At 38.3% G+C, this 23,554-nt stretch overlaps 1 protein-coding gene across 2 annotated transcripts in view; it reads left to right on the top strand.

Annotated features, from left to right (window-relative positions):
* LOC148030307 (5'-3' exonuclease family protein) overlaps window positions 1-15,242 on the top strand; it is a 94,614-nt gene extending 79,372 nt beyond the window's left edge. For both annotated transcript variants that reach the window (XM_087686601.1, XM_087686603.1), the window contains exons 4-5: window positions 13,856-14,078; window positions 14,541-15,242. In XM_087686601.1, the coding sequence (XP_087542727.1) occupies window positions 13,856-14,078; window positions 14,541-14,742 (425 nt within the window). In that variant the 3' untranslated portion in view covers window positions 14,743-15,242. The remainder of the gene's footprint in view (window positions 1-13,855; window positions 14,079-14,540) is intronic.
* Window positions 15,243-23,554: the final 8,312 nt, after the last annotated feature.

Here is a 23,554-nt window from a genome sequence, read left to right as displayed (position 1 = left end):
TTGTAATCCTCTGAGAAACACTCTCTTTTGAATGCCATCATCTAGATTATGGTTGGTCCATCTCTTCAGGATGGATTTCATTCGTGAGACATAAGCTTCTACTCTTTCTCCAGAGGACTGACTTAAATTCATAAATTCTTATCCATCCGCTTTTCAAAACCTTCACGCCTGAATTTAGTGAGGAAGGCCAACTTCAGGTCGTTTCATGTGCCAAAAGTTCCTGCTGCTTGTCTCTCATACCACTGAAACGCCGCGCCCTTGAAAGTGGTGGGGAATATTGCTAACCAATGCTCAGGGGTTCTGGCATTGTTAGCCACACATGCTACCATAAACTCTGCTACATGAAGATCGGGGTCTTCATTGTACTTTCCCTTAAAAATTGGCAACGGGACTACATTCGCTGGCTTGTCATCAATATTTCCAGGAGGGATCTGGCTTAGAAGTGGACCTGCAGTAGGAGGAGGAAGGGCTTGATGTGCCATTGGGACTTTTGTAAAGAGTTCCGCAAGGGCGTCAAAGGCGGCTTCTAGTGCGAGCTCGTTCTCAGCTTTGATTTTTGCCTTTTCTCTTCTCACGTACCTTTGGACTCGTTCTAATGCTTGCCTCTTTATTGCGTCATTCATCAGGGGGTTGGCTCCACTATGTTGTTAGTGCTCCACAGAGGGATAACAGAAGGCTTCAGTCTCTGGAGGACTCTCTTGCCAACATTTCTTCTACTTCTTTCTTTTCAACATCTCTGAATTCTGCTTTCATGCCATTGCACAAAGGAAGGTATTCGGTTTTGAAGGTGTCAAAATGCAAACGTCTAAGCATTGTGGTGGTGCCATCATCATAGTAATGCCAGCTTCTGATGGTTTTAACAGTGTATGTCGTAAAGAACACTCTGTCTACCAACTTCCAGTGGGTTGCTAATTGAACAAACAGAAGATTATCAGTGCACCAAGCATCGCATGTATCTTGCTGTTGAGCATCCACGAACAAATTCCAACTCTTTTTCTTCTTGTCTTCGTGAATCTCTATAGACCAAGACTCTTGAAGCTTCTTCACAATCTCCCACTTGATGATGTCTGGAAACTTCTCAATGAATGCCAAATCTTCCATGGATGGTCATTCTCTCTGTTTCTGCTCTTCAGTTTATTCCCAAATAGTTTGCCACCAAGATGCAAGTTTCTGCTGCTTCAACAGGAAGAGGAAACTGTCCACCACATAGAGCATGCATCATGATGGTGATATGTTTCCGCCATTGTGAGATTAACTTCTTGTAGAAAGTGGCTTTGATTATATGAGAAATTCCAACTCTTCAGTGGAATAAGGAACTTTACAAACATCCATTGAATTCTTCTCTTCTTGGCAATGCCATTTCCTTCATTTTCAGTCTCTTCTGGTGCTTGTTGATGGCAAGTTTCCTCGGCTGCGCACCAAAAACATGGAGCCCCAAGAGGAACACCAAGGAAAAGTGAATTCTCTTGCAAGAAAATCTATCTTGTAACATCAACAACCTTTTATTTCATTATTTTGATCATCAAAACAAAGAAAAGAACACCAAAGGCAAGAAATCTTCACGCAGCATCATAGAAACAATCTTCCACGGCTTTATCTTTAACAAACTTAATCATATTCTTCATATTCTTCATATTCTTCATTAATAGACAAAGAGAACCCAACTTTTGATGGAAAAAAAAATCACATAGTATTCATCTTCATTGTCTTCATAGTCCTCTCCCTCATAGAAAAAATACAATGTTTCACATAGAATCAACTATCTCTTGCATATGATTTCTCTCACAATAGTATGCTTTCAATACTACATCATATCCTCACTACAATCACTCAATAATCACTCACAATAATTCTTATTAGGTCGTGGATACACTTTCCAAAAGGTATGTCAGATGTGAAAGGGCACCAGAGACTTCATAGTGTCCTGTGAGATCTGTTTTCTATCATTGTCCTTCTGTAATCTGTAAATCTTGAGTAGCTACTTCTTCACTTCAATTAGCTTGGATAGAGCTTCCATTTATCCTTTTCCTAAGACAATAACACTTCCCAAAACATCCATACATCCATCATAACACTCAACAGAAATAACAGAACAGACCACAGAACAACAGAGCAACAGGACTACAAAGCTACAAAAGCACAGAAGCTATAAAACTTTACAGAAGAACAACAAAATCCATAAAATTCATAAAAACCAAAACAAAACCAATTCATTCTCTCATAAACCTTTTCACACATTCTCAATCATCTCTCAAAACATTCATTCAAGCATCTCAACTACCAAAACAGAACCAAAACAGAAGAAAATCAGGCCTTACAGAACCATACAGAGAGAATTACAGAACTCTTCAGAACAACATATTTAATAAAAAACCAACATAAACCCTTTCAAACATACTCAAACCACTCCAAACACTTCAAAACATCTTCAAACTCAAACAATTAACCACCAAAAACAACCATTCAGCAATCAAAAACAACAAAAAATCAGCCCAAAAACCAATCATTTCCACACTCAACAGCAGATTGGATAGGCTGACCATGATGCCCAAGTGCATGCCTTAATCGCTTTATCTGTAAAGAGAGTCATCATTCAACACATTCGATTATGCAAGTTGGCCAAGAATGCATGGCGTATGGGATAAGCTTGCATCATTATATCAAGTGCATAATGAAACACGCTTTGTTTACCTATGTAAGCAACTAGAAAACGTTTGCATGGAAAAAGGAGGTAACATGGATGCCTATCTCACTGGGATCAAAGATCAGAACAATTATGAGATATTGATGAGGAGGTCCTTGATAATCAGCTTGTTTCCATCACTCTTAATGGCCTACTGGAGTGATATCAAGATTTTGCTACCACTTTGCGGTTGGTAACTATGGGTAATCAAGTTATGTACAGTTTCAACCAACTTGTCTCTCTTTTGTTGTAGAAATAACAAAGTTGTCTCAAGTGCAATGCTACCATGGCAATCAACCTTCCTTCTTGGCAGTATAACCCTTTTATTCACGATGTTGTTCTTTTATCACACTGATGCAACTTCTACTTGGTATTTGGACAATGTTGCTTCTAAGCATATTACTTTTTGCCGAGAATTGTTCTCATCCATTTCTCATATACCTAGGGGGAGCATAGTCGTGTGTGCAAACAATGCCTCTTATGCGATTCAAGGCATTGGTATTGTGCAAGTCAGTACTATTTCTTGCACTTCCATGACATTATGGAATGTCCTATGTACCAGGCATTAAGAAGAACCTTCTTTCCATCTTAGCCATTGCTACTTCGTACTATCATGTGAAACCATTCTTCTTTCTTAGAAAGGACAATAATTCCTTGATTAAGCACTTAACTATAGCAATCAACAAATGAATATAACTTGAAATGCACAAATTACTTTAAATAATCTCAGACATTGGACACCTTTTTGGCCCCAAAACTAGCGTCCCTTTGAGTATTTCTTTAACTTGATTGCTAATGGAATGAGTACAAGCTGAGATTCATAATGTCCTTTGTTGTTTCAAAAAGCCTCTTTGCTGTAGCAACAATGAGCACAATTTATTTGGGCTAATCGCCCCTTGATTTTTCACCCAAGACTTGCAAAAATGAAACCCCCAATTGGCCAGATGGTACCCCAAATTACAATGAATGGGTTGGCATTTGAATTCCTTGACAATTACACAAATTTCAGATGTGGAACTCGGTGTACGATGCCTTCACCAATTGACACGGGTCCCGAGGTGATTGTAAACCTTGATTTCTGCAAAAATTTAGGGTTTATAATAGAGATCTCTCTGTTGCCATCCAAATTTGGTTAAGATTTGCTCAAAATGGCCAAGAAACGCTAAGATCTCTTGAGAATGGGTTGAAGGTGGGAGAAAGCCAAGATGACAGAGAAATTTGATTTTCTTTGTGAGAAAACCCTAAATTCTATGTGGTGCTTGCATTTAATGCAGCCACCTATTACCAGTCACCTCCCAAATGTTGTCACCTGATCAATAGTGCTGTTGCCTGTTCTTGGAAGGTGACTCACTACTGTCCCCTATCTGCTAAGGCTCCCGGATGGTTGTCTTCTGTAGCAAATTGCTGTTCTCTGATAAAAAAATGGACCAAAAGAGCATAGTTTGATCATAAACTTATCACTTGCTGATCTGAGAATTGATCACAAATTGCTGCAAATGTGACCCCAAAGTGATCACAAACTCATTGCAAAAACTAACCAGCAATCAATGCAAAAGTTGATCCCGAAAAGTGACCATAAACGGTTCTCAAACTGATCGAAAACTAGATTGAAACCGATTAAAAAAATTTTGTCTCGAAATTGAGGCAAATTTCATGCCAAACTGATCATAAGTTGTTGCAAATGTATAGTTTCAATGCCTAGGTGAAACTCATACTCATTTGCATAGATCTCACAGTGACTAGTACAAGTAGTGACCTCATGGCAAACATATTATTAGCACACTACTTTGGATACATGTTGAATACATCCAAGATACACTATGTTCTTAATTGGTGGAGTGGAAGTGTTACCTCCCCATTGAGCATTAGGCAATACTTCAGACCCTTGCGTTGTTGAACCTGACTGAGCCCTAACTAAAGTCGGTTCTAAGTGAAAGGTATCTAGGTAAAGCTGCAATAACTAAGGATAGTCTACCAAGTCATCGTCTTCCATTCATTTGGTATCCATTGGTGAAGAATTTTGAAATTTCATAAAGTATCTCCTAGAAACTTTACCTTTGACCTTTCTTTTCTTACGTGCCAAAATCTGCTAGGGTATCAAAATCTCATCCAGCTTCTAAACCTGAAGCTGAATTTCAACGGACATATCCTTTGGCACATCACCATGATAAGGCCTTAGCAAACTGATAAAAGGCATTGTGTATCCATCAATGTGGAGGTAATTTCAGCCGGTATGCCACATCAGTGATATTCTCCAACAACACATGGAGATCCCATAGTATCTCATACTCAACTTCGGATACAATCTTTCTCTTCGTTTCATCTTTTTAAGCTTTGTCTTTTTCAAACGCAGCAATATATAATTGCCCTCTGCAAACTGCAAAGCATGTTTGTGATGATCAGCTATCCTCTTTTGCTTTTCTTGTGATCTCTAAAGTAGGATTAGAGATAAGACCATTAAAAATCTAAAAAATTTAAAATTTAAAACATGAGTTGCATTTAAGTTTTCCACAAAATGGTCAGCCTTAAAGATCTTATTTTTAGTTTGTAAGATAGTTGGTACCTTCTTACCGCTCTCAACCACCTCAAATGGAGCTTTGCCAGCGAAACTATGCAGTGTGTTGTTGTGAGAAAACTCAACCAAGGGCAAATACTACTCCTATTGTGTCCTGTAGTTTGAAACATAGCACCTAAAAAGATCTTATCACTATGGAGTTTATTTCCTCAAAAATTGACTATCTATCTGCGGATGGAAGGATGATAAGAATTTCAGCATGGTATCCACATTCTCAAACAACCCCTTGCAAAAGAAACTGGTCATCAGAGGATCTTGATCACTAACCATCGCCTATTATATACCATGATAAGGATGTGTTGTAAAAATAATCATGCCATATGATCAATCTTTATTTTCTCCTCATCGAAATGAAATGGGCTTGTTTGCTAAACTTGCAAATGATAGTCCATATCCCATCATTTCTTGTAGGTATCCTAGGAATAAAACCGGCTTCTTTTACCTATTATGCTTTACCTTTTGACATACAATGCATGTCTTGAGAAACCGTTCTACATCATGTCTCAAAGTTGGACAATAAAAGAAATGCTCCACTGCTTTAATCGTGGCATCAATATCATTTGTCCTATATATCGAGGAGCATGACTTTCAGTGATAACTTGGGGCCATAACTACTTTGTGACACACAATCGTCCATGCATCATTAGAAATCCATCTCTTAGAACAAAGTGCTCATACCTTGAGTCATTGCAAAGTTGATCATAAACATTAGCAAAATTCCAATCAACAACATACTGCTCTTTCATGGCATTCAACTCAGTGTGATAAACCATGTTGATAGCTGAGATTTGTGGCTTATGTGACAGTACATTAGCCACAATATTCTTTTTATCATCAATATGTATAATCTGAAAATGAAACATAAAGAGAAAATTTGTCCATCTCATATGCTTCTTTGACAACTTCGTCTATGTCAGAAAGTACCTCAAATTTTGATGGTTTGTTTGCATTGTAAAATCAGCCTCCAACAAACAATGTTTCCATATAGATAGTGCATGAATTACAACCAAGAGCTCATTCTTATAGACCTGCAAATTATTTTGTGCAACCTGGAAAATTCATCTCTCATAAGCCACAACTAGGTCATCTTGCATAAGAACAGCTCCAATGTTGTTACCATATGCATCACACTAAACTAAGAATGACTTTCTTAGATCAGACAACACAAGTACAAGATCTGAAGTCATCTTTTCCTTCAACTTTTTAAATATTGAAATTTCTGTCGTCGTTTATCTAAATGGCATATCCTTATTCTGGAAAGCATGCAATGGAGATACAATTTTAGTAGACCCATGTACATACTTTTTATAGTAAAAATATAAACCCGAGAAGTTGTGGATCTCGTGCACATTTCTCAAAGGTGGCCATGATTGTATTGCCTCAACATTTGCAAGGTCTATATGGATACCATCAGTAGATATAATATGTTCCAAAAAGTAGATTCAATGCAAAAAGAATGCACTTTTCTTCTCATTGACAACTAGCCTATGCTCACGCAACTCATTGAACACAATGTCCAAGTGTCGTCTATGCTCTACCTTATTTTTTGAATAGATAATCATGCCATCAAAGAAAGTACCCACACCTCTATGTGGCTTAAAGATGTCATCGATCATTTGATTAAAAGTGACATGAGTATTCGTAAGTCCAAAAGGCATAACAAGAAACTCATATAATCCAAAAGATGCCCTAAAAGCTGTCTTAGGCATATCTTCCAGTCTAATGCGTATTTGATAATATCCACCTTTTAAATCTTTACAACTGAATATGGCTATTCCCCGCAATCTATCCATAACGTCATTGATTTGAAGAATCGAAAAGCGATTCTTAATGGTGATCTCGTTTAAAGTATGATAATCAATACACATACGCAATGAACCATCCTTTTTTTGTACCAAAAGCACTAGAGAACAAAAAGAATATCAGCTAGACTGAATCAACCCTTTTTCTAACAGCTCATTCACTTGACTTATAATCTTATCCTATTGGGCTGCACTGACTCTGTAGGGTGGCTTATTAGGTGGATTACTTCGAGGGATGAGATCTATGCCATGATCTTTTGGCATTTCAAGCGGTAGTTGCCATTGAAGTGACTAAGAGAAGCAATCAACATACATTTTTAGAAGTGACATGCGATTCTTCTCTAACTTAGACATGTTCCTAACATTCTCACTATCATATTTGTCCTTAGTAAAAACCAAGTATGTTGAAAGATAAATTTTCATTTCTTTAGAAATGGTAGCTGCAAATACAACAGGGATGGATTCACCTTTCAACTTTATATCAAGTGCGAGTACCTTTTCCTTATGTTGAATAGTAATCTTTTTTGCACAAGAATCAATCACTGCATGTATACGGTGACACCATGGCATACCAAGTAATACATCATAACTCTCAAGTGGAGCAATGAAGAACTCTTTGTTGTCCACATATCCTTGTATATGCAACTGAAGCTTTTCAATGAGCAATGTGACGTGCCCTGCATGGCCTTTACAGGCCATTCCAGCTTTCCCCATGGGTCCCATCTCATCCTCTCTAATGTCTAGAAGGCTTGTCTTGTCTAGAGAGATGAAGTTGACTCGTGTACCATTATCAAAGAAAATCAATGCACGCTGATTCCTAATTTTGCCCCCATACTTTGCACAACTTAGTAGCATCATCATTGGGCTGATCACTAATAACATCAGGCACCAATCCCACTTATGTTTTAGATTTTTTTTCTTTAGAATCTCCTTGATTTTCTGATTTTCCAGCTTGCTGTCTATTGGGGCAGTCCCTTGCAATGTGACTCACATGTTCATAAATAAAACATTTATTTGTAGCCATCAATTCCCTACCTTGTGTCAATGTTTTCGAGCCCTTTATTTGCTATTTTAGCCTCTTTACAGATTGATTTTTGAGATCTGCTCCTTTTCTTTGCCTTACACAACTTTTTATTCGGCTTGTCCCCACTCTTTAGGAAGCTTGAATCCTTCCCATGTAGTAAAGCATCGGTTGTAGCAACAGTCTCTTTGAGCTGAGATATGCTAGACATAGTGGATTTAATGTAAAAATCCTTGATTCCTTTGGGCAGCCCACAAACATATTTTTCCACTTGCTCATGAAGGGGTATGGGGCGATAAGAAGTAATAGGCAGCAATGCATCCCAAAACTTCTTATTATATTGCTTCAAATTCTTACATTCCTTAGCATCTAGCTTATTCCAAGTTGTCATGATGTCCACCTCAAAGGTACTTTCCAACCAATTTGATGCAGACATTTGCTTGAATTGTACCCACATTGATGGTGTACTATCTTGCATCAAAAGAGTGGACCACCACTGCAATGCATTTCCTTTCAAGAAAGTGGTTGCCTTTCGAATATTCGAGAACTCAGTGAAGTTCACCCCTAAATAGGCTGCATCAAAGTGTTGAATGAAAGCCAAGCTTTCAAGCTATCTTGTGCATTAGTGAAGGACTCAAACTTCACTACTTTTCCACCCTCATCATAGTCTTTTGTTGTCCCTTTGGGTATCAAGCTGTCATACTCTCGCTGTTGCAAAAAGGTGCACTCGCTGAATTCGTATCAAAGTCAACACAGGGTTTTGCACATTTCCAGCCATACTCGAATACATTGGGGCTTACATACCATGCATTGGTTGTTGCATACCATAGGCGTTTATGCCATACATCACCGTATGCGGTTCATGTCCAATCATAGCATGAAAAATTGTACTTTCACCGAAGTATCCTAGGTGTCCCATCATAGCATGCATACCCAGCTATCCAAAATCCATTGGATTGGCACTTCCATGATGGCCTTGCATTTGCATTTCTTGCTCGGTAAGTACCAATTGTTTTGCTTCATTAACGTCTTTGGAAGCTTTAAGTGAAGGCTTTGGTATTTTGCTTCAACGCACCTTGTTGTTCCGAAGGTGTCTTCTTCTTCTTGCCCTTATTGTCCTTCTTCAAAGCATTCAAAAATTAGGTAAATTAAGGATCCTTTGCGAATGCAGCAAAGAGATTTGTTGTTGTCCTCATTCGATTCCTGAACTGGTCTTCAAATTCCTCTTTAGTTTGTTGATCATCAATCTCATTATGCCTTAATGGCCATGCATCTTGTCCAACAGCAATATTTTTAGCTTGTTGTCCATGGAGCCTTGTCCAAGATCAAACATTGCGTTTTCTTTATTTCCAATGTGAATGTTCATACTGAGAGGCATCATCATTGCTTGATTGCAATGATGATGCCTTGTCCAAGATCAAACATTGCGTTTTCTTTATTTCCAATGTGAATGTTCATACTGAGAGGCATCATCATTGCTTGATTGCATCTCACTGTACGAAGACGTATTGTTCTAATTTCTTAGTTGAGAGCAAAAAGTAGCACTAGCACAAAGCTTTGGCTTGCAATAAGGTATCTTGGGCCTACCAAATCAAGGGATTGAGTAGTATGCTCAATGGAACCATGAAACTAGCCTTCCTTCTTGGAAAGGGTGGTAATTTCTTGATTAAGCACTTAACTATAGCAATCAACAAATGAATATGACTTGAATTGCACAAATTACCTTAATAATCTTGGATATTGGACACCTTGTTGATCTCAAAATTGGTGTCCCTTTCAATATTTCTTTAACTTGATTGCTAATGGAATGAGTACAAGCTGAGATTCACAATTTCGTTTGTTGTTTCAAAAAGCCTCTTTGTTGTAGTCAGCAATGTATTCAGATCAATTGCCCCTTGATGTTTCACCCAGGACTTATATAAATGGAACCACCAAGTGGCCAAATGCTGCCCCAAATAAATGGGTTGGCATTTGAATTCCTTGACAATTACACAAATTTCAAGTGCTAAACTTAGTGTACGATGCCTTCACCTATTAGCGCGGGTTCTGAGGTGGTCGTCACACCCTAATTTCTGCAGAAATTTAGGGTTTCCAGTACGGATCTCTCTATTGTCCATCGAATTTGGCTAAGATCTACTCAAAATGACTGAGAAATGTTGAGATCTCTTGAGAATTGGTTGAGGAAGGTGAGAGAAAGCCAAGATGAGAGAGAAATCTTATTTTTCTTTGTGAGAAAACCCTAAATTTTACTTGTTGCCTGCATTTAATGCAGTCATCTACTGTTAGGCACCTCCCAAATATTGTCACCTAATCAACAGTGCTATTGCCAGCCCCTAGAAGGTGACTCCCTGCTGTCCCCTACCTGTTGAGGCCCCCATATGGTTGTCTTCTGTAGCAAATTGCTGTTCTCTAATTAGAAAATGGACCAGTAGCTCTCTCGAGTTGTAAACTGATTGAAGGACTGAGACTTGGTCCCCAAAATTAATTTAAGCCCTTTTGACCTTGCCCAAAATTAAATGTGCCTATCCATAATTAATTGGCTAGGCCATTTGCAACCTGGAGTTTTCCCCAACCTCTGTTGACCCTTAGACTGACATTAATTAATTAAATAATGCAAGTGCCTAGTGTCACCATTGACACTTATTGGCCAAACCACTGCCCTAGGGTTCAATCTGATACCAATCGACCAATAGAACCCAGTCCACATAACTTATCATAACTTTTGCCTTGGACACCCATGGCATCCTCGGGGTCCTTGGCTTGTTATCATGAAATAATTACCATGTGCATCACATGTGCTAAACAACCTTGCACATTTGATTAATAACTTAATTAAATGTTATGAGCAAGATTACAACATCTAAAAATTTCAGGTCCTCATGACATGTGTCCTCTTTGATGGCTTTAAATGTGCGATTTGTGATGATTGGGTACCTTCTTCTATTGTATTGATTGGCATTCTCATACTGGAACCTTATTCTCTTGATACTTGTGATCAACAACATGCTGAAATTTCTCTTGATTATACTCCTTAAGTGAGTGATCCTTTTATGACACATGTTTCTTCCATATCATATATTTCAGATTTGTTGCTTTTAATTCCATATATTGATGATTTGATTATTATTGGGATCAATGCTATCCAAATTGCAGCATTACAGCATCATTTCTAGTAACCACTTGATGTCATTTATGTTGGTGTTCTTTGCCCACCTTGGCTCCCCAATTTGTCACCATTGAGGGGATATACTTCCATCAACAACAGAGTATTCAGCTGCCCAATGAAGCATCATAATTGATGCATCGCTAACAAAGTCTTTAGCTTCCCAACTAAGCATCATAATTGACAGCCCTTTTGTGAATCATTGGTAAATAGTGAACATTGTCTTTACTTATCTCAATGACACCAAGGATTTAAACCTTTTTTTCAAGAGTGTTTCTTCACTTATGCATTGTTTCATGGATTGTGATTGGTTTGGTTATTTAGAAGACATTTTGATAGATTTTTTTATGAAGGCTATTCCTCCATGAGAATTTCAAGCTATTTGGTTATTTCTACATGTGATACCTTTTAAAACACGATTTGTCATTCATTATATTGTCATAGGTTGCTATATTCACTGGGATGAACATGTTCAACCGTGATCACATAGATCACTTTTTCCTAGGATTTTATCATTGTTCCTAGATTAGTCCTCCCATTTCATGGAGGGGGATTTGTAGATCATCTCATGGGCTACATGTTGATGCCCTTCGATCCATGATTTGGGCTCCCTAGGCATTTAAATTGTCATTAATTGCAGTTGTTGCCCTTAGTGTCCTAGGCAACAAGTGACTAGGATTAGGATTTCCTATGATGGCTAAGTTGTTAGGGTTTTATATTATTATCAAAAGATACTTTGTGCCTCATTAGCACATAAGTGTGGCATTATTCATTGTAATCGCCTCGAGCATTGTATTCTCTCACAATCATTAATACATCGCCTTTCATGTTTGATCAAGTATCATTGTGCATCAATTAACTCATTCATTCTCTATCAATTAATCACATAATTACTTCATGTGTGGGCGGATAGTACCGTACATATTTAAACAAGGTACAAAAAAAGAGGGCCTTTTTTGCCACCCCCCCCCCCCCAAGTCTACAACTTTCTTTATTTCTTTTTTCTTTTTTTTCCTTCTCTCTCTCTCTCTCTCTCTCAAGCCTACACGTCTCTTATTTGTATGAAGATTAATGTATGATGTATCCACTCACATCTATGTATTTGTTGGTTGTCGGTATAGTAGTGCATTTTGCAGATGTAGTATGAGGTTTTGGCATGTTACCGTCAAGTATTCATCTTTAGTCTAAAATAATCAAGTTTAAAAAAAATCATATTAATATCATACCATATCTTATAAAATCTTAAGGTACCATTTAGTATAGTATTTTATCATACATTTCGTACCTTGCAACTATGCATACATCATGCAAAAAAGAGAGAGAAAGAGGCCCAAACATCCAAGATGAAATTTCTAAATGAACATTTAGTTGCTTCTTAATTAAATCTTGTTTTTTATGAAGGGCCTAGGGTTGTCTTTATACGTAATGTAGGCTGATTTGTACGTTATGGTATGGTGCATATTAGTACGATTTGGTATGAAAAAATAGGGTGTTTTTTGCCACACCTCCCTAACCCCCCTTTTTTTCAAGCATCAACCACACTCCCCACCACCACCACTACCACCCACCCACCCACCCACCCCCCCCCCCAATATAAAAAGAGGGCCTCTTTTTGTCTCACATGATCAAGCTTCTCACAACCTCTCTCTCTCTCTCTCTCTCTCTCTCTCTCAAGTCTACACTTCTCATATTTGTATGATCATTTATGTATGTAGTCTCATCTATGTACTAGTAACTTGTATGCTGTAGTGCACATTGCACGTGAGGCATATACCATAGAGGTTTTGGCATGTTACCCTTAAGTAATCATCTTGTATACTCTAAAAGCATTGCTATTTAGACTTTACACATTTATTCTATCATCTTTAGTCCAAAATACCCAAGATGCTTTTTTTTTTTGGTACTAATATCATACTGTACCTTATAAAATCTTAAGGTACTATTTAGTACTGTATTTTATTGTATTGTATGATTGGTGTTTAGAACAATTAGCATACTTGGTAAAGTGATAACCATTGTGCCTTATGCCTTATTCAAAAGCAGAAATGAGTTAGTCTTTCTGTAGCAAATAAGCAAAGGGTAGCTGTTCTGCAGTGCTACTAATTTTCACACCCATTTTTTCAGCTCTACATGCTTACGTACTTTTGCTAAGTACAACTTTTGCGTGCCATTAGTGCAATGCTGTAGATGAACTCTTGCATCCTTCTTATCTTGGGCCACTGTTTTACCCCCCTTGTGTGGAAGTTTGCAATTACCTCGAGTGACTCTGCATATGATGATGGGGACAAAAAGAAATCTAAATATGTTTGAGCTAAGTGACAACTAAAATCAATGGGAGTGTTCAACATTTGCCTACAAAAATGAAGGGGTGAGGATTCATGTGGCTGAAGTTCTATTGCTAAATTTCAAATTAGCTTTGACTTCTGGTTGATATATTCCCATTGTTGCCATTCTACTCATTAAGGGATAGCTTTGCTTATAGTGTTTGATGTAAAGTTGCAAAAAGTGGTCAATCTTCAGAAGTTAGATCACAATATTGTTCCATTAGATTTTTGTGTGGTTGTTTGAAGATCCCTCTTGCTGCCTCCTAACTTTGAACACCTGTAAACAGGCTGTTTGTTGGGCGATAAGGTAGATGGTGTTCCTGGGCTTGCAGATCTTGCACCTGGTTTTGGCAGAAGTACTGCACTAAAACTTTTGAAGAAATATGGTTCACTGGAACTTTTATTGAAGGCAGCAAGCTGCAGAACAGTTGGCAAACCTTATATTCAAAATGCTTTAACTAAGCATGCCTCCTTTCTTTGGAGGAATATCAATGTACTACGGTTGCGAAGGTAATATTGTATTTAGATCCTGTATTATATGCTTATAATTAGGTCTGGGTAATCTGCGGGGTCTGCCTTACACAAGTCTTCGATCACACATTTATGATCATGTAACAGTTTTGATTGCCAGAACTAATGAATGGCAATCAATTTTTGATGTTTTCTTATCAATGGTAATATTATGCAAGTTGTGAGTAGAGGTAAAAGTACTAGTCATTATTAAAGGTCCTACCTTGTATAAGTTCCTGATTAATCTTGGTCACACTTTCTAGGGCCAAGAGCTTTATCTTTGTCCATTCAAGAGAATCTTGTTAGCTTGGTCTATTACAGTGTCTCCTGATTGTTTTAGGCAATCTTATCAATGTACGATAGTATTCTTTTGCTTGCACCAGAATGCTTTAATTGAAAGTTTACACAATGCACTACTTTGCATCAGTCATGGTGTGGCTGACATGTTTTTGATTTTTGCAGAGAGCTTCCAATTTGTCTCAAAGATGATTGGTGTGTTGCGAGAGACAATTCAAGGGATGGTGAAGCTTTTCAAAAGCTAGAGCTGAAGTTGGAGGAGTTGCGGGCTCAGCGTGTCTTACAAGATGGTATCAGCCTTTCTAACCGTATGGCTGTAGGGATCTGGAGGTCTCAACGGTTCAAGGAACAAGCAGCTGAGTTGTAAAAATGGGAAATTGTGACTCAGTCAGTCATTACAATGAACAAGTCCATATTGTAACAAAAGGACAATTTTGCAGGCTTTTCACTCAAACAACATGCAGCCTTTTGCCATGTTCTATATTAGAATGAGTCTGGGTAGAGGACTTACTAGTGGACCATGGATGCTCCCAAAGCCAATGACTTACTTTTGGCTGTGTTGTAATTAATCAATTTCAGCACGCATTAGTTTCTCATAGAACAGTGGAGATAAAGTTTTATCATATTGCCAATTCATTAGCTTCTCGATACACTCCAAGTGTATGGCTTTGGTTTTCACTGGGTGCTAAGGGATGTTGTCTACCTTATGCAAGATGGTTTCAGAAATATGATTTGAGGTTTCAGCTTCCCCTTGCATGAAGGGTAGTAAACTGAGGATATTTGGCGAATGACTGAAGCAAGTCAGCTGACAATGCATTTTGGTCAATCAGACATACATTGGTCATAGCCTTCTTGCAAAATATGGTATTAGTATTCTCTTAGGACTCTTAATCTATAAGTGCAATTGTCTGAATATGTTTGTTTCTAGTTGAAGTGTGTGTGGGTGATACCTTGCCCCGTTTTCAGAAAGGTGTAGAGGTTGCACTCGTTCATTATGAGATGGTCAACTGTCTTTGTTTGTTTGTTTTGTGCGAGGACTCCTAAATTATTTTGAACTATACGATACCCAATCAATATATGCGACTGAACAAGAAGTCCTTGATCTTTTCAGAAGCTACATTTGAGCTTTGAAATGATTGCCAATCAACAAAATTGCATTATGCTATGGTAAGCTAACTGGATACATTGTGGTTTGATGGTATGGTACAATGTTGCAGCAATACACTTGTTTCGCTTTGATGGCATGGTACAATGTTGCCAAGGTTTAAAGCTTCTTAACTTGAATCACACAATCGTAGGGTAGAGGGACCAATCATGGAACATTTAACTTGACACACTCCATTACATCCACCATTCAGCACACCGAGTCAAGAAGATAGTAGATAAGAAGAGAAAAGCAAGATAACAAAAAAATTCGTAGACCTGTTGGTTCAGACTTGATGGCATCTAACTTGATGCACTCCATTACATCCACCATTCAGCACACTGAGTCAAGAAGCTAGTAGAGAAGAAGAGAAAAGCAAGATAACACAAAAATTCGTAGACCTATTGCTTCACGCATGATCACATGATGAAGGGGAAGCAGCAAAACAATTTTTTTGCTATTGCGATTCTATCGTCGTCTCAAATTGCATCTCCATTGCATGCGTTCACAATTTTGACTAGCCATTTGTTGTCGTCTCAAATGCTTTTAAATTTAACTTGCATCTAGAAGAGTCCCAAAGTAGGCAAATATTCTTCGAACTTGATTTGTATCAAGGAGAATCATGAAGTGGGTAGAATCATATGCAAGAGATTCAATGACACCACTAGATCTTCCTTGCCCTTTAAAGTTTTTGATAACATCTTGTTGTGCTAAAAGATCAAATAACAAAGACAAGCACCAACGGTAGCCCCTTAAGAGTTATGACAATTGTAGGGTATATAAAACAATCCAAATATATGAAACTTGAAGGCTGGTACATGATATTAGATAAGTTTAGTAAGTGCATTGATAGTTTTGCACATATGACATTGGTACACTTGATGAGCATCATAGTTACTCCTTGCTAGCGATTCTCTATCAAGTTTACTAGTTTGTCACATCTAACATGTTAGTTTTGGAGTCCATCTTCATGCCATGTGATTATTTTGGCTCAATGCTCAAGTTGCAAGGAAGGTGCACATGATGAGCTTGAGGAGCAACGAGTAAAGAATAAGGCATGCATGGAAGGAAGTAATACAATAGTAAGATTGCTCTTTATTCCCTTAACTATGGTATGTGCACTTTTGAGGAAGGCAACCAGGGCATGTGCAAGCAACTTCTTGGATTGAGATGCCATTTTTGGTGAGCAAAGGACATCTAAGGCTACTTCAAGCCCACTATGATATTGCAAGGTTTTGACAAAGTTTCTAGATATCCACAACTTTTTACCATTTCCTTTGTTTAGCTAGTGTTAAGCTTGCAATACATTGTTCATGATATTGGATGCATCTCAAATATTGTAGAAATAATCTTTTGTAACGTTTATTCATGTTTTCCACTTGTTAATGTGATTGCAATTGCAACGATTAGACTGTAACTTTGGTGGGATAGCATTTTAAATTGTAGCTTCTTTTGTCCTTCAAACTTGATAGGAATCAACAAGAAATTCAAGCGTAGGATCTTGCAATTGATATGATCATAATGTTGTTACCTTTTGCAATTGTTGATAGTATGATTGGCCATATTCATGATGAAAGCTTGCCCAAGGAGGATATATTGGAGAAAGTCCATAGCACAAATAGAAAGGTGCAAGATCTAGGTCACGCAAGAGTTCAATAAGGTAAAGGAAAACATCACAATTAATGAGTATGCATTGAAGATAATGAGTGTTTCAAAATATGCTTACAACTATTGTGGTGTTCCATGGTGACAATGGCCTATCTTCAATAAATTTATGTACCAAAATCGAGCAATCAAGTTTAGTAAGCATGTTAATAGTTTTGCACATATAACATTGGCACACTTGATGGTCATCATAAGAAATCCGTGCTAGTGACTCTATTATGCTTACTAGTTTATCACATCTAATATGTGAGCTTTTGAGTCCATCTTTTCTCTATCTTCTTACCATTTGAGTGTTTTGGTTTAGAGCTTTAATTGCAAAAAAGCCCATATTTTCTCCATCTTCTTACCATTTAACAATTCTTCTTAAGAGCTTGAGTTGGAAGGTGTACATGATGAGCTCGAGAAGCAACAAGCTAGGAATAAGGTATGCATGAAAGGAAGTAATCCTCTAGTAAGATTTCTCTTTATTCCTTTCACTATGGGATAGGCCCTTTTGAGGAAGGCATGTAATGCATGTGCAAGTGACTTCTTGGATTAAGATGCCATTTCTAGTAAGCAAAGTAACATCTAAGGCTATTTTGAGCCCCATTATGATATTGCAAGGTTTTGACATGAAATTTCTAGGCATCTATAACTTTTTGCCATTGTTGATAGTATCATGGCCATACTCACAATACAAGCCTTCCCAAGGAGGATATATTGGAGAAACTCTATGAGATAAATAGAAAGGCATAGAAGATGTAGGTCAAGCAAGACTTGAATAAGATAAAGAAAAACATTATAATCATTAGGGGGAGTTTGAGGTCACTTTTGGCCTTTTAGCAAGAGGCAATAAAGTGCATTTTAGCAATGAGGAGAAGGCTTCCATTACATAACCTTTTTTCTGGAAAATCAATTTGGCATTCTCGAAAAATCATTTTGGCATTTTTGAAATTGCTAGTTTTATTGAAATGGCTAGAGTAATTGTCACTTTCCAACAATAAAGTGGATCGATTGTTAATTTTGTTGAGATGGGCTCAAGTGATTATCATTTTTCAATTGTAAGGTTTTATTGTCGCATTTTAGCAATTTTTCTTATCAAGGCGAAAAGAAGGTGGTGGAATCCTCCTATTTCAAATCTTTTGGGGTTCAATTCCTTCTCTCTTCCCTTTGCTTTTGATAACCTTCGGAGTTCCTCTTTGTTTTCTATCCACTCCATCACACATTTTTACTCTCCATCTTTCCACTCCATGGAGGCATCTGCTTAGTGCCGAAGGCCCAATGGTTCCATTGAGTCCAGAGTTACTTATAATGCGCTTGATGATCATGCAATAATTAAAGCGAATGAGATCCTCGACAACCAATCCTTTCTTATGATGTTGGAAGGGTAGGGCAATGGACTTTGGGCTCTGTGGCTCCAAGAGAACAATCAAAGAAGTGCATGTGCAACATGTTTTCATGCATAAGAAGCTTCATCTTGAGCCTAATGCCTTCAATCTCCCTCTACATAGACCCACTTGTAAGTGCAATTTGGTTGAGTTAACTTTTTGATATGAGGACAACTTAGTGTTTTTTATTTATCTTGTAATTGATAAGACCATTTGATGTTTACAGACTTGTACCCATCAAGTCTCCAGGAGTAGCAACCACAGTGGAATGTGTGGTAGATGTTCTAAATGTCATCCACACCTTCATTTGTGAGGAGCTTTACAAGAGGACCAAAACAACACTGGTTGAGAGGGGAATATTCTTTTATGATCATTTTTCTGTGCCACCTCCCTCCAATGAGAAATAGGGAACCTTGTCCAACCTTCCCCTTCTAGATTTTAAGAGAAAAGAGTATCACTAGCAAATTCAAGGATGAGTGAGAGTTAAATGTGCAAAATTTTTCACAAGCTGCAAAAATGCCTACAGCCCAACATTGCAAGTAGGCAAAGTAAAATATCTACCTTTATGCCTCTACCCATTTTCGTGGACTTCTTTAGCACTGAAGTCTGCACCTCAAGGATCATATTCCTAGTGAAGTGTCGAGATGCATATAGCATCCTAGAGTTTGTGGATGCAAGTTAGGATATAAAGGTGCAAGATAGAATCTCTTGCAAGATGCAACTAAATTCTGTTATATGCAAGTATACGATTGCCACTCAAAACTTCATCTTGATATTCTTGTATAGAAGATGACACCATGCTTGTGGGAAGTTGGTGCCATTAGACCAAGACATGATGAAGTCTTTTAGAGATTCAATATTGACATTGATGTTTGGCTGAATGATAAACTATTGATCATTATGAAGCTAGGGTCAACATGCACATTAGGACAATTCAGGAGGAATCTACACAATGAAGACATCCAACTTCCTACTTCGTTTAACTTCAATGTTAATGATAAAAATGTTCATTGCTATTTGCATTGCCAGTTTTGCTTTACATTCACACAATCAAATGTTTGCATCACATTATCCCTAATTACTCTCTCTTGACGTTTGACATATCCCAACGGGAAAGGAAAATAAGATTATGTGCAAAGAGATAACAATGTCATGTATCTATGTTAGAAAGCCATTAGTTGGACTTGCACACCTGTATTAGTAGAGGCCATTGCATAGGCCTTTTCCACATAGAAACACAAACATTTCATGTGCCTTTTGGACACAAGAAAGACAATTCTACCAAAAAATTATAACCAACAAGTCTAGCGATATAAATGGGAACCCTTTTTTACATTTTCATTTTCTCATTGCAGTGTAAAATTGTACAATGTGATGAATAAACAAGGCATTGCAAAATTTCAAGTCCATTGGACGATAGGGACCGATAAGTTAGGTGTGTGGAAACTACAACCTACATGGTAAGATTGTTATATGTGACGTGGTTGGATTTGGGATTGGGATTAGTGGCAGCAAGATTAAGGTTGGCTTTGGGCTTGGAGGCGTTGACGTGTAATAGAATTCTCCATATCATGCCATAAAGCTTCCAGTCTTGACCTACTTGTCTCCAATCCCTCTAGTTGCTCTTTCAGTGATTGCGACCCACTGTCCACAGCCTGCCTTGATTGTATCCATTCTTCAACATTTGCCATGCGAGCTTCAAATTGTTGTTTGGCCCATTGATACTCATGCACAACCACTAATGCTTTATTTCGACACCGCGTACGTGCCTAGCTCTCTCTCTCTATCCGCTTTAATAACCACTCCCTCCCTGCAGCATATGAGAGATACAATAAACTAAAGAACAATTATCATGAACTTTTTCATATAAAAATCAAAGTAGCTTTGTATATTAATATCTTGCACCAAAAGCAAAGCTAGAAAATGGGAGCTTCAATTGGCGAAAATAAGCTTGTATTGTAGAAACCACTCACATTTGGAAGATCAAATATAGTGGTGAGGATTAGAAACGTGTTGAGGCACGTTCTCCACCCACAACTCATGATCAGATTGTTGTGAGACTTAGACAATTTGATGGGTCATTTTACCTATAAGGTCTTGCTTATTAGCAAGAAAGGGCCTCCACACCATGCAAACAACAAGCTTGCATGAGGACCTAGGGACATAAGCCCCAAGTTTATTCTTGATGACACTTTCAAATAACACAAACTAACCTTAAAGGAGAGACATGTATACTTTCCATAAGGTACTTCTATGGTAGCCTTTGCAAGTACTATTTGCATAATAACATACATGTGTCTCAAAATCATATTAAATAAGACTCCAATGATCCCTATTCAATCACTGAATAAGATAAGAATTCCAAAGCACTAGCACCAAGAGTAGGATAGAAGAAACCAATGAACACAAACAACCAAAGAGGAGTGGGCAAACAATAGCCACGAACAAATGCAACTCACCTTCACTAGTACCAAGTTTACTAGCCAAAGTGACTATTTCCTCAAGGGCAGAATTTTTCTCAAGCTGCAATGATGCATTCTCCTCTTCCAACTTAGCAACCTTAGATTCTAACTCTTGGATAGTTGCCTTCTGGGAATCCATTAAGGATGTGGCAACAGTCATTTGAATATTAATATCACCGAGTATAGCTCTTTCTGCAGACAAATCCTCTAGTGCCTTAGTCAGCTGACTAGTCAAGGAATCCACATTGTCTTGCAAGGAAGTATAAACACTGGTATACATTGTCTGAAGACAAGAGGTAAGGGAAGTTTTCAGAGTGCACTGGACATTTGAAACTAGCTGTGAAAGCATAGGTTCAGATAATATAGTATGTAAGGATGAAGGCATCTGCTGATCAATTTGTCCTTCCTTTTGGGCTGAAAATAAATTAGGACAGGAGAGGAAAGAAGGAAGGGCACTACCCGACACAGTAGGAACAGGTACGGGTACAAGGGAATCAAGTACAAGAGGGCTAAAAGGACCCTTTGTACGAAGGCGATTCTTGCGAGAAAATATAACAGGGGACTCCTCATCTTCTGAATTTGGTTGCATAGGTGGAGGGGAAGGGATTGATGGTGGAGGCTGCGGTTGTAAAGGAACAGAATCAAGCACTGGCACACCACCAGGAGGAGGTGCAAAAGTGATAATGCGCTGTAAGAAAGCACCATAGGAAACATTAATGATCTGACCCTTCCGTACACGTTGGAAATGTTGATTCATCTTGGAGAGTAAGAAGCTTGCCCAGTTGAACCTAGCACCCTCTAGGATCTTCACAGAAGCTGTAAACAGTTCCTTGGAAAGATACTTAGAAGCTAACTTACTCGTCATAAATCGGTCCTAGAGAAACTGACATAACTGCTTCCATACTGGAGAAGAGATAGGAGCAATAGAGACCCCTGAATTGTTAATAAGTTGATTGAGAAGCAAGGGGGTAGAAGTTTCCTTCTTCAAGAGCGTAACTATCTCTTCAGCAGTAAGTAACTGATTACCGCTGGGCACAAAGGAAGTAGAAAGGGGCAAGCACATCGCTTCATGGATATTAGTTGTAGATAAGTAGAAGGTATGGTTATAAACCAGGCAAGATTGGTTTTTATAAGAAGCCAAGAAGGAGTAACAAAGCTTCTCATCTACCAACGGCAATGTAAGGGCAACAAATGGTCTGAGGCCTGCACGTCGGATGCAATCCGTCTCTAGAAGGAGAGAATAATCATGGACTGCGAGGGGAACATGCTGTACCACAATCGGAGGGGAAGAAGAAGATGATGCCATTGAGACTATAGTAAAAACCACACACACAAAACCAGAAATCAAAGAGAAAACCTACAAAACCCACAAACAAAACCACCACTGAGACCAACGACAGGAGAAAGATTAAGGACAAAACTGACTGGACTAAACCACCCCAAGCAAACCACATCCTACCGAAAATTCGACATGACCTACGCAAATATGCGACCGAAAGCTTCATGCGATGCAACATGCAAGTACCCAAATCTTTGGGCCTGACCATCACCATGTAGGCATGGGCTATGAGAAAATACACATCTTCAAAAAATTTGATGGGGAAAGTCTTTGTCAAACTCTTGAAGTGTGAGAACTATGCCGAGACAATCCATTGCATGTCTATGGCCCAATGATAACAGATTTGTGGACCAATCTTTGAAAGGGTAAGCATGGTATTGGAGGTTGCATTTGCATCTTTATCTTATGTAGCCTACTAAGAACCGTATGGTGAGCTTGATATCTTTTGTCTTTTGCGCAAGAGGGAGCCATGTGTGCCATGAAACCTAAATCATAGACCCGAAAGAGTGACCATGGAGCCACAGAGACAATTGTGTTATATTTATGGACCAATTGGTGGTGACCCTCAATGATAAGGATTCTGGATGAAGGTCACCATCGAGTGATAGAGATTGTCATTGGGAAAAGGGTAGCTAAAGCCACTTGGTGGTGACCCTCAATGATAAGGACATTGGATGAGGGTCACCACCAAGTGAACAAATGCTACCCTTGGGCAAATGGTAGCCACGAGAGTCTTGGTGGTGACCCTCGATGACAAGGACATTGGATGAGGGTCACCACCGAGAAATAGAGGGCGCCTCTAAGCAAAAGGTTGCCACGAACTACTGGTGGTAACCATGAAGACCAAGACATTGAATGAACAAGACAAAGACATTGAAATTTTTATAGGTGTTCGTCCCATGAACAAGACCAAGACATTGAAATTTTTGTAGGTGTTCATCCCATGGGTTGTCACAAATTAAGTATTTTCAACTATGCAAATAGCAATTTGTATTAAAAATTATGAAATATCTTGGTGCTAGTATAGAAGGCCATTACATTCCATATCATAATATTAGTTAGATTTTGTACATTCCATATCATAATGTTAGTCAGATTTTGTACATAGATGGTAGGTTGGGATGCATACAAGGGAATTCGAGGTGCTTCCCCCATGAGGTGTGGCCATTACATTTTATGTCATACATAACATTAGATAGACT

This window comes from Lygodium microphyllum, chromosome 10 (genome assembly GCF_053477565.2).
Source record: "Lygodium microphyllum isolate KBCC chromosome 10, Lygodium_microphyllum_v1.1.10, whole genome shotgun sequence".
Classification (NCBI taxonomy): domain Eukaryota; kingdom Viridiplantae; phylum Streptophyta; class Polypodiopsida; order Schizaeales; family Lygodiaceae; genus Lygodium; species Lygodium microphyllum.
This window is presented reverse-complemented; position numbering and strand designations above follow the sequence as displayed.